The 18,400-nt window shown below is 51.0% G+C and overlaps 1 protein-coding gene across 8 annotated transcripts in view; it reads left to right on the top strand.

The window, feature by feature from the left end:
- The window catches only part of MSI2 (musashi RNA binding protein 2), a 390,574-nt gene that overhangs the window by 320,071 nt on the left and 52,103 nt on the right, over window positions 1–18,400 (top strand). For all 8 annotated transcript variants that reach the window (XM_078437348.2, XM_078437347.2, XM_078437349.2 and 5 more), the window contains exon 9: window positions 10,623–10,737. In XM_078437348.2, coding sequence (XP_078293474.1) covers window positions 10,623–10,737 — 115 coding nt within the window. The remainder of the gene's footprint in view (window positions 1–10,622; window positions 10,738–18,400) is intronic.

The following is an 18,400-nucleotide window of genomic DNA, read 5'->3' as shown; positions in this document are numbered from 1 at the left end:
GCCCATTCAGGCCCTTCCGCTGAATCTTCTGTTGGGGGAGGTTCCGAAAACCCCACTTCAAAAACAAAGCCTGGCGAGCTCTCACGCCTGCCACCTTCAGCCCAGGGCACACTTGGGGTGGGCAAGAGGACCAGAGAGCAGGACAGTCCTGGCTGGGCCTCTCGGGGTGTAGTGCCGGGCCAGGTGGTCCACAGAAGCCAGCTAGGGTTGGCCTGGGGGCGCTGCCACCTGGATGGGGTGTCCCGGTGAGTGGGCACCCATCCCTTCCCTGAGGCCACTCCTCTGCCCGAACACTGCCGCCACAGAGCTGATCGGGAACCAGCCCCAGAGTGGGGGGTGGGGCGGGTAATGTGGGTGGAATTAACTAGGCTTGTGTGTTCACCACCCTATTGGCCACATCCTCCTCGCTCGTAAGCTAATTTTAGCCATCCATTCTGCTTCTGTTACCATTTATAAAATGAGAATGTCAAATGCAATATTAAACAAGCAGGATGAAGGCAAAAACAGGAAATGCCAGAGAGGCACTTAATAAATGAACCTCGTGTTTACGAGCGAGAGGGAGGTCCTGTGCCCCCCCACCCCCACATCACGCAAGCACATGTTTGTGTACCGGCTCTGTCCCTGCGGGTGGAGGGGTTTGCCTGTTGAGGGAGGAGAGGGTGGGGAGGCCGGGGTGGTAAATGTTTGCTGCTCTTCAGGCAGAAGCAATTGGGCCTGCGGGGAGGCGGCCTCCCAGTCACCCAAGTTCTGGCTCCTTCACCCGTCGTCTGGGAAGGTCACTGCAGGGGGCCTGGGGAGGGTGGGGTCCTTCTGCCTCTCTTGGTGGCCCAGCCCCTCTGGACTTTCCCACGTGTGCTGCTCTCTGCACACCATCCACAGCGTGTGGGGTCAGCAGGGGGCATGGAGACCACTGGGAAAAGCTGTTTCCCTTTCCCTGCACCCCTTCTCTGGGGCCTGCTCTTCTTCTCACTTCACCCAGCTGCTCTGCCCAACTTCCCAGGCAGGTGCAAGCTAATGCTCAGCCACCTCTCTCTCTCTCTCTCTCTCTCTCTCTCTCTCTCTCTGTCTCAAATAGAGAAATTAGGGTCGCCTGGGTGGCTCAGTCAGTTAAGCATCCAACTTCGGCTCAGGTCATGATCTCACAGTTTGTGAGTTCGAGCCCCACATCGGGCTCTGTGCTGACAGCTCAGCCTGAAGCCTGCTTTGGATTCTGTGTCTCCTTCTCTCTCTGTCCCTCCCCTGCTCACACCCTGTCTCTCTCTCTCTCTCTCGGTCTCTCAAGAATAAACATTAAGAAAAAAAAATTTTTTTGAATCCTATAAATATAGAAATTAAGGCTTTTGCAGGGTCTCTGGCAACGCCCCCCCAAGGGCTGGGGGCGCGCAGCCAGCCTCGCGGCTGCCTTTGGGCACCTGCTGGAGGCAGAGGTGTCTTGTCACTTTGAAATGCCCTTGCAGGTTCCCAGAAATAAAAACAACAGCTGCTGCTGCCACCATCAGCTTTTTCCCCAAATAGTGCAGTCTGTGAAGCGCCTTTTGCGCACCTTGCTGACGAAAGCAGGAAGACCGGGCCCTACCTGGCCAGTAGGGGGGCGGGGGGGGGAAAGGTAGGGAGAAAATTGATGGCGGGGTGCCAAGAGCCTGCCGGGCTGGGGGGCGACGGCCACTTTCTGCCTCTCTGCTCCCTGGGCTTTGCGACTTCAGCACAGATGTGAACTGGCTTTATCACCTTCAGAGATGCTCACCTAGGCTCCCGTGGCGGAGATTAAGGCATGCCCCAACCTTGATCCGGCGCCAACACTTACAGGATTAGCTGCTTTAATTTCGTCGCTCACTGCAGCCCTGTGGGGCAGTGGGCACTACTGTTACTCTGTTTTATACATGAGAAAATTGAGGCACAGAGATGTCAGGCAGCTGGTTCCTGCTCAGAGCTCTCGAACAGAGCAGAGATTTAGAGCCAGGAGCCTAAGCCTCTAAACTAGACTGGTGGAAAGGACAGGCCCCCGCCCTCAGGTCCAGATGGAGCGGAGGTTGCAGTCACAGGGGGGTGTGTCCCCGAGGGTGCTGGGGACCCGCTCCTCTCCCTGCCCAGACTCTGAGCCCTTGTGAGCCACATCCTACTGAATTCATTTCTGTGTCCACCCCCGGCCCCTGCCTGCTAAATGGGAGGTGTTAATAGTATTGGTTTATAACCTCCTTCGCTTTGTCATCGCTGAGTTTAATAAAGCAGAGGAAACAGTGGATGAAATTAATTCTGGAACGAGGACGGGGGTTGGCCTTGTAGAAGGAGTCGCGTGCAAACGGGCCTTGAAGGCTGGCTAGAGGGTGGTAGGGAAGGGCTGTGCGGGCAGGGCCTGGGTAGCCGGTGGCCCAGAGGTGGGGACGGGTTTGGAAGTCGGGCACCTAGGATCGAGTCGTAGCTGTGTCATTCCCAGCCTCATCACCTTGGGCAAATCCATTCCTCAGGGCCTCAGTTTCCTTTTCTGTTGTCACTTCGGGCTGATAAAGCCAACTCAGGAAATGAGTTGATCAACGAGGGTACTGAGAACAGTGGGTGTTCTCTGAGAACGTGTGTGCCCTGCACTGTGCCTTGTATGTGTTACGTGTTCCTGTCACTCTGTGTGCATGCTATACATGAGATGATGTGTGTATACACACACGTGCACGCTCACGAGGATCTCGTGGCCGGGCTGAGCATATAAAGAGTGCTCCGTAAACAATGTGTTCCTTCCTCCCTACAGTAATCCTGCTGACTGACCGGGGAGATAGAGTCCAGATCTCATGTCCTGTGGGCCTCTCAGGGCTTCTCACAAATGGGTCTGGGTCGTTCATAGCAAGCGTGTGCCCTTTGTAAGGTGGATGTTTCTGCCCGAGGCTTTTACCCGTCTAAGCTGGCACGTCCGTCTGGTTTGCACAGTAGGCCCTTTCGTGAGGGTCTCTTGGCAGGAGGACCCTCTTCCGGTAGGGCAAGACAAGTCATCCTGTACATATGGGTTCTCTGGTACTTGGCCACAGGCTGGGCCCCGTCTACAAGGACAGTGCCTGATGGAGATGTCTGGGAGGGGGAAGCGAGGGGACAGAACATAGAACTCGCTTGCTGCTACCGGAAGTGCCCAGCTGAGAGGCTTCCCTGAGTCCGCTGGGGGGCGGGGGGGGGGGGGGGGCGGGGTGGTAGGCATGGCAGGATAGAGAAGCACCCTCCCCTTGCTGGAGTCACAGGTGGGGTCTTCCCAGGGCAGCCGCCAGGATCTCTGGGTGTGACTGCTGCACTTCCCATGATGGTGTCTCGGGCCTCATCCTCATGCAGCCAAACGCTCCTGCCGGTCGTGACTCCATTCTGCCTCTAGCCATGGACGAGTACAGCGGCTGGAGGGAATGGGAACCCTGGAGCAGACAAGGCAGCCTGACTCTCTGAAGGTCACTCAGAGGGAGATGCCCAGTGGGTCCATCTCGAGCTCCACACTGAGGAGGACCATGGCCCTGCCTGCCCTCCCAAGCCCTCCCCGCCTCCTCACTGGGCCCTTTCTATGCTTTTTGCTCGCACCTTGCTACACCATCAGCCTCCTTCCACAACTCATTCGGCAGCTGCCTTGAGCAGGGCCAGCTTCCTGAATATGAGGCCTGAGCAGCTACGAGACCCTGTGTCCAGAAGGGCCTTGCCAGTTTCACTACTTCCACCACCAGCTCCTGTAATGATTGAACAAAGGGCCTCTCCTCTTCATTTCCTAGTGACCTGAACAGTTTCTAGCACATTCCGTCGCTGCCATGCTCTTGAGGCTAACTCCTGGTACGGTGCAGAGGGCAGGACAGTAGAGACTCTGTTCTTCGCCTGAGTCTCTCACCTTGTGTCTTCTTTGTTCTGTAGTTTCCTTGAGAGCAGCACCCCCCGCCCCCGCCCCGAATCTTGGTTATGAACCTATAGAAGCCCCATGAAAGGTCTTGCCCTCCTACACTCTCCAGAAAGGCTTCTGACTGGCAGAGAGGTCAACAGAGAACAGTGGGTAGGACAGAGAAAGCCTGGCCATGGGACAGCACAGGCCGTGCGCCGAACCGTGTGTGGTCTCTGGGGGTACGGCTCAGTCCTCCGGCCTCACCAGAGAGAGCTGGGGTCCAGGCAGGACCCCAGATCTTTACACTGGAGTGACATCCCCCCTGCCCTGTGCTTCCCTGGAACACGCTTGGGGCCTATCTCCCAGAAGAGGTGGTCAGCTTGGGACTTCGGAGAAGCAGCATCAGGCTGGAATCCTCTGGAACCTGACTGGAGAGGTGCAGCCTGAGTTGGAGGAGAAGCTGGCAGGTCAGGCCCCTGTCTTTCAGGAAGTTCCACAGAAGGTGCTGCGCACGGGTACCACCACCCCCTCCCCCGCCAAGCACTCACCCGCCCGGAAGGCCTGCCCTTTGTTCCCTTCCCTTCCACCGACCACACAGTCAGTCCAGGTTGGTCTCTCTGGACACTAGTGAATTTTATCCTCTGACATGGGCTCCTCTCCCCCTGGAGGAGTACATCGTTTCTGACGTGCCCAGTTTGGGGTGAGAAGTGAAGCTGCAAACACTAGCCTCCAGGCCACACAGGGTTGCCTTGTCCTGGGTAGTAAATCAAGGCCACAGCCACAGGGCTCGGGTTTCCCCAGACCAAGGCCCCCGGCTGGTTTCCCTCCCAGCCCCAGGGCCATGTGCTGACTGGGGCTGTGTATGTAGAAACCAGGGAAAAAACAAAAACCTTTTCACTTCCCAGACCTTGGCATCGTCCTCAGACTGCCAGCCTCTTCCAAAAGGTGCCCGGCAGGGAGCTTGCCTCAGCAAGGGCTGCAGGCCAGTTGGGCGAGGCGGCCACTCAGAGTAGCTACAGGGAAGCCGTCCCCACGAAAGCCCCACTACCTTCTTCAAAAGCCGATGCTAAGTGGTCCCCCTGAGGAGAGGGTGTGACATGGGACCGGCTCCCTGGGCATGGGCCATGGCATCAGGCGGACCTGGCTTCCAACCCGGCCTTACCACACGTGGTCTGGGTCTGCAACCACAGCTGAGGTGTCTAAGGTCCCTGGACCTCAGCTTCCTGTTCTGTAAGATGCATTTATACCTATAAAGGACATCATGGGGTCCCCGGACAGAATAAGACCATGGAAGTTATATTAGATAGAAGCATCGTGTCCATGTGTCCGTCCTGAGGTGGGTAACTGTACCATGGTTATGTAAAAACATAGGTTTACGTTTAGGAAACGCATATCATCACGTACACACTTGACTCTCGTAAGGTTCAGGGAAAGACATTCACAGGTATAGATGTGGGTAGAGACACGCCTACAACTGTCCTTTGTACTGTCCTTGCACTTCTTCTGCGAGTGCGAAATTATTTCTACATAGAGTTAGAAACAGACCTCCTTGCTGTGTTGGGCCCCGATGGGCAGAGGCGCCCCACCTTGGCAAGCAGCCGGCACAGAACGTCAGAAACCACACACGCAGGCCCACGTCCGGCCTCTGATTCATCCTCTAGAGGAACATGCCGCTGCCCTAACTGTCCTGCCGCTGCCCTAACTGTCCTGTCGTTAAAGGGTCCAGCTAGATCAGCTAAATCACTCTTCTTATCCGGTAACTGTCCAGACCACACCCACTCCTCCAAGGCCAGTTTGCCAAACAAAGCAGCCTATTTGAAGATCGAAAATTTAAAGCAAACCCCACCTACCTTTGGAGGGGTTGGCATGCCCTTGGCATCCGGCCCCTGGCATAGGGTTGCTTCGTGGCTTTACCAGCCGTGAAACTGGAAAGCGGAGACTTCGTCTTGCTAATGTGAGCTGTCGGTCACAAGTGGCCTCTGAGGCTCCTTACAAGCACGGATTCAAATAGAATTTCTTGCAAAATCTCTTGCCCCTCCGACCACACTGCTTTTTTCCAGTCGTGTTTTGGAGCTGTAGCCGTTGTGAGAAGCTGCCGAAGTGGGTTCTGAGGACCAAGACTTGGAGATAGATGTTCCTTCCACAGAATCTGCCCCTGCCCAGGGCTACCCCAGAGAAAGCACGTACCATAAGTGGGGTTCTGTTGGGGGCAGGGCTGAAATCGCTGGGACGAGAGGCCTGGTCAGCACGAGGACCCTTGCTTCTGTTGACCATGGGAGGTCAGGCACTTCCTTCCAGGCTGCCCCCTCCGGGAGCTCCCATGCCTGCCTCGTGCCCCATGGTGGAAGCGGGCCTCAGCGCCCACTAGCCCAAGAACCCAGCCAGACAGAGCCACAGCTGGGAGGAGGCCCTCCCGCTGTCCCGTCTGCTCGCTGCTCTTCACGGATCTTGCGTGGTAGTTAGTCTCCGAAGACAGCCCTGTGGTCTAAACTCCCAGTATGCACGCCCTGTGTGGACCCCTCCCACACCAATCTGGGCCGACCAGGTGTAACCAAGAACATGACGGAAGTGGCAGTGTGGCTCTCAGGCCTAGGTTATAAGAAGCCTTGCAGACTCTGCCTTGGTCTCTCGGGATTCTCATGCCAGGACAGCCCCTCTCTGGGACTCAGCCACCACGCTGTGAGAAGATGGAGAGCCGCGGGGAAGCCAGAGGTGGGTGCCTCCCATGGACGGTCCCAGCCGAACCTAGACGTCACCTGCCGTGTGAGTGAAGAAGCCCCTGAGTGAACCTCCAGCTGAGTCCAGGCTTTGGCTCCAGCCCCAGCCACCATCTGACCACAGCTACATGAGAGACGACAGCAAGAGCCCCCCTGGGCCCAGTCTGCTCACAGAACCACAAGAAAGCACGATCCACTGTTAACTCGGTTGTTACTCAAGGCCATGAAGTTTGGAAGTTGTTAGGTACACAGCAGTAGATCCCAGGGATGTCGTGTGTGGCCAGATGACCTGAGTGTGTGACTGGAGCTGGGGAGACAGGCTGGTGTTCCCCCCTTGGGTTCTGACTGTAACTCGGGGTATTCGTGCCCGGTTCTCTAGCTTGCACGGGGCCCAGTGGGAGGGTAGTGGGGGTGGGGGAGGGTGACCCAAATGTGGTCTAACTCAAGACGCTCCAGAGGCTGGCAGGCCCGAAAATGACAGGGAGGCAGGTTGACCTATGAGTATTTGCTTTAATGTTAGGAGAACAAGACAGTCAGAACCTGTTCTCTTCAACAGAATGAGAGCTCTCAAGGTGGAGGCCTGCCTTATTTATGTCTGCTTCGCCCACAGCCTAGCACTTGTCAGGCACATTGAGTCCCTCAGCGTGGTTGAATTGAGAAGACTGGGTTTCCATGACCCTAACGAGCATGTGAGTCAGTGCGTGCTCTGAACAGGACATCACAAGGGACCAGGGAAATAGGGGCAGACCCTGGATCCCTGCTCCCTGAGAACTCACAGTCTGATGGAGGAGGTGAGGCTTCTGCCAGTCCGATGGGGAAAGGTCATAGTTTTCATCTTCAGCAAGCCCCTGACCCACACTGCAGGGACTCAGAATGCAGGCAGAGAATAGCTATTCCCTTTCCTCTTGTATGTTTTCAAAGGAGCTGGGGGCTGGGTGGGCAGGCCTCCTGGTCCAGAGAGATCTTTTGAGAAACCTTCAGCGCAGGCCAGGCCAGGCTCCCTGGTGCGGCAGCTACCTTTCCCTGTCACTCAAGTGCCCAGGACGTGCCGGGATCCCCCAGAGAGTGCGTGTGCCATGGCCCCTGGCCTCGGGGAGCACTCACAGCTGACATAGCGGGTGGTCGACTGAACCCACGCAGCCGCCGCTGCCCAAAACAGCACCAGCAAAGACAGAGCAGAATTAAATGGAGCTGCCAGCCCTATTCAGTGAGAGGGAGAGTAGGTGGGTTTGTTTAAAATACTCCCATTACAGTCAGTTAACCTTTATGTTCCCTAAATGAAAACTGTATAAACCTGAAATTTTCGTTGATCAGGTTGCCTAGGAACAGGCAGCAGGTTTTCATAAGACAATGCAATAGATTGTCACCGATAGGGCCATTAGGAAGTGAGCTGGTTAGCGGTATTATTCCGGATCCCGGTGCTGGCGTCAGGTAATTATCTGTCTGCCTCTGCAGAGCACACCCATCTTCCTGGGCTCGGGCAGACTCTTGCAAATGAGCTTTCTCAGCCTGCTTCGGAGTCCCAGGGATGGAGCGTAGGAGCAAATTGTCACCCTGGGCTTATGAGAGAAATCTGAAAGACCAATTCTGATGAATGTATTTCGTTTTAATCACCTCTCCTTACCACTACTTGCAACAGTAACACTCAAAGCAGAAAACTTGGCAAATAAACAGCAATAACAAAATGCACCGCGGAAGTGAAAGAACAAAGTCGCTCTAAGGCAACTTTGGTATGTCTTTGTAATATTTTCCCCATATAGGATATGTATATACACTTATTTATCTTCCACAAAGATCCTATCCCCATATATGATATGCATCTACACTTACTTATCTTCCCCCCACCCCTTACATTTAGGGTGACCAACCATCCTGGACTGAGGGTTTCCCAATACTGTTGCATGTTGTTATCAGCATACTTTTCTGTGGCTTCATAACTTTCAGTCAGCTTGGATGAACCAAAATTGGCTAACTGATTCCCTGTTCTTGGACATTTAGGGTATTTCCTTTAGAAAAGTATTATAATCAGTGCTTGTCACCACAGTAGCCTTATCCATATAAGTTTATTCTTATAAAGTAGGATTTTATCCTGCAAGTAGGATTATTAGGTCAAAGAATGCATACTTGTATGGCTTTCGATATTTTGTCTTGTTGCCCTCCAAAAAGATACGTGCTAATTCCTACCCCTCCTCCCCATACTCTCTGGGGCTCTGACATCAAGGAATCCTGTCATCGCAGCCAATCTGATAGATGAGAAGGTATCTTGTTTAGGAGTATCATTTGTGATGTGTGATATGAAAGATATGTCTAATTACTAGTCATTTGTGAATTGCTTGTTCATGTCGTTCACCCATTTCCATTTCGGGATGCTCATCTCTTTCTTTTTAATCTATAAAAACTCTTTGCATGAAGCTTATCAGGCATATTGAGCCTGAGTATTGAGCCATTTTGTCCATGGTTTTAAAGACTGTGTGGTTATCACTCTTTAAAGAGCAAGAGTGAGTAATACCTGTTATCTGGTATCTCTGAAAGACCAGTTAATATTTTAGGTAATTAAAGCTTCCCCCAAGCCTTAAGCACTAAAATATTTTCTTAATGTTTATTTATTTTGAGAGAGAGAGAGAGAGCATGCAGGGGACGGGCAGAGAGTGAGGGAGAGAGTGAATCCCAAGCAGGCTCCACACTGTCAGCACAGAGCCTGGCCCAAGGCTCATTCTCACAGACCGTGAAATCATGACCTGAGCCAAAATCAAGAGTCAGACTCTTAACCGACTGAGCCACCCAGGCGCCCCAATGAAATATGTTTTTAATTGAGATATTTGGGATGAGAAGATTTGAGAGCTATCCATATCTCCAAAGTGGATAGCCCGTATAGGTCCCTTTAAAGCAAAGTATAAGGCACATAATGGAACTTCTTTATATCTCAGATACCCTGGCAACGATAGTAATTTTCTGTGTGATAGTGAGACCCTCAGCAGCTGTTGAGCCACGTGGAGTTTGGGCTCCTATGCCATCTGGCCCCCTTTTAAATATGGTACCTGATTCTTCTCTTCTCTCCCTCGCTTTCAGACTGTCATGCTGATTCTTTTTGCTTCCATAACAGCCCTGCCCTACAGCATCCCATCTTCATCAGTGACAGGGCTGATTACCAGTTAACGATGTTTGTTAAGTTTGTCTGTAAACTCAAAGAAGTAAGCACAGAGCAGGCATCTGAAACACGCTCTTAAAAATAGTGCAGCTACTTCAGCAGGCAACGGTTTTACCTCTCCCCTGGAGTTTGTATTCTACATCATTAAGGTGGTTAAGTAAGTGACTTCTGTGTTGTGTGAGCAGAATAGGATTAAGAAATTTTGGAGGCAGAAGGGAAATAGGAAAGATTAGCAACCACTCGAAGACATAGCTGCAGAATGAGAAACCGGTAATCCAGATGGACAGAAGCGGTGTTTAATGTCATTACTTCTCCCAGGAGCATGCTGGGGCAGGTTTTATGGAGACGGTGGCATCGCTGACCTAGAAATTTTAAAACTCCAGCTTCCAGACCTGCACCTGCCAGGATATGGCTTACGGCACATTACGCAAGCCTGCTGGTGTTCAGTTTTGTCATCTGTGAAATGGAGCTGAAACTAACTGGCCTGTGTCTTTAATAAGAGAGAGAATCAGGTGGCCTGATGTGAAGGGTCACCGGCCTGAAGGAATTTGCAAGCATGTGAAGGGCCAAACAGTCGTGAGGGACTTTTACTACTGCTATTGTTTTTCTTCACAGATACACCCAGCAGCCATCGTCTGCACACGTCCCAGTCTGAGCACTCGGCGCCAGCACGTGTGTCTTCAGCCCGCGTCCCTGCCACCCCTCCAAACCCAATTTCATCCTTGTAGGTTTCTCCAAAGCAGGATTTGCAACAAGTGGCGTGTTTTCTTAAATATTTGTTTTGCAGGCCATTTACTCGGCTTGGCTATTTTTACAGTGAATAAGGAGCAAGGCTAAAAATACCTTAGCTGGTAACCAGATCCGTTCTGCATTTGACATTTACGTGGAATTCATTTGCATCTCATTTGTTCGCCTTTCTGTTTAACAGGTAGAATGTAAGAAAGCTCAGCCTAAGGAAGTCATGTTCCCACCGGGGACAAGAGGCCGGGCCCGGGGACTGCCTTACACCATGGACGCGTTCATGCTTGGCATGGGAATGCTAGGTGAGTCTGGGCGGGACCCTGGGGACACAGCAGAGCCATCACGGACTATACACCCAGCCAGGTCATCTACCAGTTGGGCAAGCTGCCTTACCTCTCTGAGCCTCAGTTTCCTCGTCTGTAAACAAAGGTGACAGGCCCCTTTGCAAGACATTTGTAACCATTAAATGAAGAGAGATAGATACATAGACAATAGATGGATAATAGGTAAATAGGGAAGTAGGTAGGTAGATAGGTGATAGATGATAGATAGATAGATAGATAGATAGATAGATCGATCATCTTGTCCCATGCCTGGCTCATAAGAGCTGCTTGATACTATTTTATCACCTTTCCGCTCCCTTTTCAAAAGGAGAAGAGCCACCCCCGGGTCCTCACTCCTCTCTACTAACTGGGCGTTCTTAAAGACCTAAGGACGCCTCGCGGCTTCACCTGTGTGAGCTGGGGCTACATTTTCTAAAACTTGGGAGAGGAGGGGGAGTGATGAAGGTGGGCTATAATCCTGTCTATTTAAATGATTAACATTTTTTCTCTTGGGATATCAGAATTTGCATTTAAATGGATGTTTTAAATGGCCTGTTTTACTCTTTATTTGCCAAAAAAAAAAAAAAAAAAAAAGATGAAAGACAAAGTGTGTTTGTTCCGACAAAAAATGATCTCTCCTGGCTTTTAGAGAAATTAAGTTGCATATTATGCCCCTTCCTTAAAGGTATCTCTGTCCGTCCCGCGCAGATAATTGAAAATCTTACCGCTTAAATGGCATGAAAAATGGAGAAAGCAGTGGAGGAGCGTAATGGTGTGGGTCGCAACAATAATTAGAAATTTCAAGGCGAGAGAACGGTATTTTAGTGCAAGTTATTGTGTGTCGGGAAAATACTAATTAAATGGGATAAATGGTAGTTAATGGTAAAATTCCATTCAGGCACAGGATCTGTCTAGTTTTAATGGATTTTCATTTGGTTTGGCTGAGTCCTCCTTCTATATTGTTTGATCGGTTCTTTGTGTGTTTTCAGATTTGCAGCTCTTTGAATCATTCCTGGCTCAATTTTAAATGTATAAAACTTTTCTTGGCGTTATAAATTCTTAAAAAGAATTGTATCTATCTTGTCTGAGGAAATAACAAGGGGAGGTAAAGTTATTTTGTGGAACTTTAAGAAATGGAAAGAGATGCCATGAGAATTCCTGAAACTGGCTGCAATGGTACTTCTTCTGGAAGGAATTCTTTCGGTTTAACCAAGTTTCGATGGAAATTCCTATGTACTTCTTTAAAAATTGGCCAAACGATTCTAATGCTGATCTAGAAGAAGAAACACATGAGACTGAATAAGGAAATGTTTTCAAAAGAGTAGTGAGAAAAGGCCAGTTTGACCAAATAGCAGAACATAGCACAAAGCTACGGTAATTAAGTGGTGTGGTGTATAGGGACGTGCCTGTTGATAGAAAGTTAAAGCACCTGAACTAAATGTATTTCTGTGTATGAGTATCATTATTATACAGAAATGACTTTTAAAAATCAGTGGGAATTATCTCCTGGTTGGCTAGGAGACACTTGGCTAGCTCTTGCTTAAAAAGTCATTTTTATGTGGTTTTTACTTTATGTTGTATACCAAAAGAAGGTCTGAATGGATTAATAGTTTTAAATTTTAAAATCACATCTTAAAAGAGTTGCCGCCTGCTGGCATGGGGAGTCTTGAATTTTAAAGGTTGAGTATAAAGGCCCTGGGGCATAAATCCTTTTTAGGATCAGATCTTCAGAAGTGCCCTATCTTTCTGAGTCTAACTTGATGCCCTTGACATGCTGAGGAAAATGGACTGTTTTCTTCAGGTGCAGAGGCGTGAGGCGAAGCCAGCTCACTCTTGTCAGTTGCCACAGAGCAAAGGTGCAAAGGTCAACGTTCGCCCCAGACTGTGTAGGCAAGGGCTGGGGACCGATGTCTCCATGGACACCCAAGCTCGGATCCCTGAACAGAGGGCATCCAGTGGTTTTAAGATGGGAGCCAAGGGGCGCCTGGATGGCTCAGTCGGTTAAGCATCCGACTTTGGCTTAGGTCATGATCTTGCAGTCCGTGAGTTCGAGCCCCGCGTCGGGCTCTGTGCTGACAGCTCGGAGCCTGGATCCTGTTTCGGATTCTGTGTCTCCCTCTCTCTCTGACCCTCCCCCATTCATGCTGTCTCTCCCTGTCTCAAAAATAAATAAACGTTAAAAAAAATTTAAAAAAAAAAAAAAAAAAAAAAAAAAGATGGGAGCCAAGGCAGGGAGGCTTTGTCGAACCTGGGAGGTGTTCAGGGGCGAGTAGGCTTTGAGCACCTGCTGCGTGCCTTGCCCCGGGCTGGTGCTGGGAGACAGTGCTTATTAACAAGGTGGATGTGGTCCCTGCCCTCTGAAGCTCGTGGTCCGGTGAGCATGACAACAGTTAACAGCTAATCCTACAGATAGTTATCCTCATAGAGTTATGGGGTGCTTTAGGAGCACATAATAGAGAATGGAAATCAGTCTGAGGAATCAGGGAATACCTCCCTGTGGAGGTGACCTGTTAGCAGAGCTGAGAAGGTGAGCAAGCGAAGGGTGATCCAGACAGGAATAGCCTTAGAAGGTCAGGGTCCCTGTATGGAAACCTGAGAGCCCACTGGCCTGGCGGAGGGGTCACGTCCACACGGGACATGTGCGAGGAGGAGTGCCAGGCTCGGTGCCTCCAGGATTAGCTTTGACCCAGCTGGTGATGGGCAAACCCTCGTGGTCTGTGATTGGCTTCTGCTTCTTGAGGGAGGGATGTGTGATGAGTGATGAATGGCAGGAACTCACTCCCCTGCCCCACTTATTTTCCCATCTCTCATGGTTGAAGTTATGCCTTCCCTGAGCTGCAGTAAAGAAGTAATTGTTGGTTAAAAATGTTGTCGTGGTTGAATCTATTCGTCCTTGAGTTATGACCTCCCACGGGCCCCCCCCCCCCCCCCCCCACCAATCGACATCCCTGCCACTTAAGGTTTTTGCCTTTTGCCCATGGAGGTCTGTTGAGGCTGTTACCAGGCAGAGCCCCCAGGCCTCAGCCAGCCCCACCTCCTGTCACAGAGATTTTCCTCCTTCTCCAGTCAAGCATAGAGCCCTTTGGATGGAATTGGTGGTGTTAGCCTAGCCTCCACCAATTGGGACGTGGGGGCTGGGTAAGCCAGTGGGGAGAGCCTTGGACTTGAGAACCAGGAAGTCTGGACTCCTCACCCCATGAGCTGTGTGACTTGGGACAAGTGACAACATCTCTGTCCTTCGGTTTACCCCATCCTTAGAAAGGAATATGGGAAACTCTCACTTCATAGGGTTGTTGATGATAAACCATATTGTGTCCAGCCAGTGCTACATTTCATCAAATCCAAGGTATCATAGGTGGTGAAGTTCATCTTTGTACAAACATTCAGAAAGAAAAATAAATATGCTGTTAATTAACCTGCACCAATGCTTTCTTATCACAATGACCGTGAGATAGAGCCTACTTGCCGAGATGTGAAAATGTGAAAAGATAAAAAAATGCGTGTCTTCCAGTCAACAAAATACAGCAATAGGTGTTATTAGTAAAGTAGTGGGGAGCCCCAGGCCTTCCCACCCAAGCAGGTGCCCAACACCCTTCCACACTGCCCAACACCCTTCCTGCCAGTGACTGGGAACACAAAGCAGCAGGTGTGACTTGTGCTGTGGCACCTGTAGTCTCCTGCTCCATTCAGACCCTCAGCCCAAGGAGTTGGATTATCTTTGAGTTTCTGCCTCCCAACAAAGATCCGTGCACAGGGCTCCAGGCCTCATCAGACCCCAGTCCTCCTGAGGCCCCAGCCACTATGGTGAAGGCCTCCAGACATTCGCTGAGATGGGCTTCCTGAGAGCTGCCAGAATGTTCCCCCAGCCAGGAACCAGCTCAGCCCAAGGTCCAGGTGGAAGGGGTGAAGCACGCACAGTGCCAGGGAACACGCTCACAGTCTCACGGCCTGGTTGGCCTCTTGCCTCCTCGGCCAGGCTGGAGTGTCTGCCGAGCCTCTGATGCACTTGCTGGAGACTCCCGGAGCTGCCCTTCGCTCGCATTGGCATAGCCTGGCATCCCAGGCCTCTGGACTCTCTGGGCAAGGAGAGTGCCATCTGCTGTTTCGCTTCTTCTCTCTTACCACGGTGGCATCGGGCGGAGTCTGATCCTTCGCTAAGGTGGGATGGCCTGACATGTCCCCACAAGTCACCTGGGTCTCCTCCCACCCCCCATGGCGTTCATCTGTCCTTGGAATCACTACCATCACCCGTAACATGTCAATGCCATCACTATGACAGTTTGGCTGATGAACTCGGTGCAGACAGAAAAACATTTTTTAAGAGCTCTTTAATGAAATGAGGATTCAGTGATTGACATTTTTGTTGTTAGAAGAGCAGAAAAAATCTGTAACCCTTGTACAGATTTTTAGAAGTGAGACTATTAAACCATGAAAGCTTTTAAATCCATTCGCTCAGCAAATATTTATTGAGCACCTACGAAGGGCAGGCACTGTTCTAGGTGCTTAGAATGCATCAGGGAGCAGACATTCTAGGGAGACAACAGATACACTGGTCTGTAAATGACTCGGGAACTGTGAAGCTAATTTTTAAATGCCCTTTAAGGTTTCCTCCGTGCTTGGGGAGATTGCATCAAAGGGAGGCTGATGAGTGTGTAGTTGCACTTCATTCTTTCTTGATCTCTCTTGATGTGGCTCTGCCTACGTCCTTGGGAGGAAACATACAGCTGTTTTGGTTTTAGCTTTCAGAGCCTTTGACAGAATCTTAGAATAATCAGCCCGATGGGAATTGCTTTAAAAGAATGCAGGAGAGCGGTGGAGGGGTCGTTCTGAGGCCAGGTCTCCCTGCCTTTGAGCCGGACAAAACCAAAATCAACTGAGGCCCTTGGAAAAGTCTTTTAGCAGCCTTCAGACTTGGTTCCACGGCCTTGCGGCGGCCAAGAGGTGCCCACAATTATCCAGCTCGGTGCACTGGAATCTCTGGTTTTTCTTTTTAAATTTTTTTTAATGTCTATTTTTATTTTTGAGAGGAGAAAGAGAGAGCGCAAGCAGGGGAGGGGCAGAGAGAAAGAGAGACACAGAATCGGAAGCAGGCTCCAGGCTCCGAGCTGTCAGCACAGAGCCCGACGCGGGGCTCGAACCCACGAACCGTGAGATCATGACCTGAGCTGAAGCCGGACGCTTAACCGACTGAGCCACCCAGGCGCCCCTCTGGGTTTTCTTAATGAAAATCGACTTCATAAAAGCAAACATGATTATTACTGATATATTTTTTTCCTTTTGGCCTTCTCTGCCCTCAGCCGACATAGTCCTACTGCCTTTAACTATCTTGGCCTCGCTGGGCACACTCTATTTAACATGTGTGATGCCCCTGGTAGAGTGCTACCTCGTTGTTGAGGCCTTGCAGAAGCTTCAATCTGCAGGCCCGGAAATAGACCCTGTAGACCAGCTGAAGAAAGCCTAAGGCATTCTTAACAATGCTCATCCTGAGACGTCCCTGTGAAGTCTTGACCCATTGTTCCCCGACATTAAGCCCCTCTGAAATGAAAGGGGGAAAAAAAATCATCATCTAGAAGAGACCAGCTGTAATCCGCGGGTGTTCACTCACAGATCAAAAGGAGATTGGCTGGAATTTAGAGCCGCTTGTCTAGACCCATTTGTCTTTCCCCAGAATATCTGCTGAGGTGCTTCCCGAGGAGGTCTCCATTTGTTCAGCTGTTTCCTGGTGGGCAGGAAACTCAAAATCTAGCCCTTCCTTTTCCTTCTAGCACAACACAGTGCACCAGAACTTTCTGTGATGGTGGAAAGAGCCTATATTTGCAGTGCCCAAGATGGTAGCCGCTAGCCCTATGTGGCTACTGAGCATTGAAGATGTGGCTCCTACGACCGAGAAGCTGGAGTTTTTCATCATAATTTAGACTTAAATTTGAATTGGACAGTGTAGGCCTAAAGATGCTCCTGGGCTTCGGGGTCTGGGCATCTCAGTAGACCTTGGCCTTCACGTCCTGGCCTGGGAAGGGCTCAGGCCCTAGGTGTTGCATCTGGATGCATACCTCACTGAGCCAACGTGGTGCCCTGGGCAGTGCTCTGCAGCCCACTTGGCACATATGTCATGCTCGGGCAGGTCCCTGGATAAGCAGCCCTTTTCTTGTCTCTTCCAAGTCGGGGGCCTGATGGGAGCAATTTTCCGTGACTGAGTAGCTGAGTCACAGAGCCCGGGAGAGGATGAGTCATATGCCCAGCCTAGAATGCAAACATATTCCAGGGTTGGAGCAAACATCTTCTAGAGTTGGAGCAAAGATCGAGAACCACAGTTCAGAGAACTCTGCCGGCATCCCCGAAAGGAGGCCCTGAAGTGATCTGACTGGCAGATTCAAATGCTGTTGTTGATTTCTGACTTGCTTTCTTTTTTTTGTTTTTCCCCACAATGGAGAGCCTGTCCTCCAGAAAGGTGGCCATCCAGGCAGCAGGCTTAGTTTTTCCTTTAGTGACAAGAGATAATTACTGCGGGATTGATCAGGCATCCAGAGTACTGAGCAAATAAATGGTGCAGTGGCCGGTGCGGGAGGGGCCCCGCTACTCATGGAAGGGGTGGCCGGGTCATCTCGCTATAATATGGCTTGATGGAGCGTCCACGTCGGTGTGCTCTAATGTGGTGTTCATATGCAGCCAGCCAATTTCCCCGTGAGGCCGGGGCGCTGAGCCGTTGGAGCAGAGCTGGGCTGCACAGCAGTAAATGAAGAGGAAAATTGAAGTAATGTTGTATTATAAATTTATGATTTCATCTGCCTGACCCAGAGGATGTTCACGATGGGGGGGCGGAGATAAGATTCCCCCCCCCCACTCTGGCAGGTGCCAAATTCTCATCTTGGTGGTGCAGGAGACAGTATTGACGTGTCCAGGAAGATTGGGGTGAGGCCCAAAATTGGGGTGAGCTTGACCGTGCTTGTCTTCCTTCTTGTTGAAGACGGTCACATGTGCCCGGAAGAAAGCAGACCTGGGAGATCTGACTCCCTCCCGAGTCAGGGAGGGGCTGGACGTGCCGCCCTCCCCCCCACCGTCACCCCCCACACACACACCCTGAAGGAGTCTTGAAGATGACACATGGGTCTACACTTCTGCTGTCAGATTAAAATATTTCAGACCCCTAGTGCCACGAAGTTAGAGGCAAAGGAGTCATTTTTCACCAGGAAAGCCCCTAGGCAGCAGTGATTTGGCTGTTTGCATATAATCCGTTTATCAATATTGTTGAAATAATGGTTTAAGAAATCTAGTCATGAAAGATCTGATTTGATAGCAGGTGATTAATTCGGAGGAGAACTGAGCTGGCCAGCCATGAAATAAATACCAGGGAAGAAGCCGCTGAGCGTGCGTCTGCTTAAGGCATCGAGTCTTAGCCTCTATCCCTTCTTCTCTGTCCCCGTGTTCCTTTCCGCACCGGGTGCCAGAGCTTAGCGTTACACTTGGATACCCTGCTCCTCAGCAGTCGGTGCAGAACCGCCAGGTCATCCTGTCTTGTCTGGGGAGCCTTCTGCCGGGGAGACACCGAGCGCCAAGCGATATACACCCAGGGAAAGAGCAGGCGACGAGGCCCTTTTTGGGGTGGAAACAGGTCAGTTGGCCAGTGAGTTGCGACTGCAAATTT

Source organism: Panthera onca, chromosome E1 (assembly GCF_046562875.1).
Source record: "Panthera onca isolate mPanOnc1 chromosome E1, mPanOnc1 haplotype 2, whole genome shotgun sequence".
Classification (NCBI taxonomy): domain Eukaryota; kingdom Metazoa; phylum Chordata; class Mammalia; order Carnivora; family Felidae; genus Panthera; species Panthera onca.
Note: the sequence above shows the minus strand (reverse complement) of the source record. Positions and strands in the feature narration are given on the sequence as shown.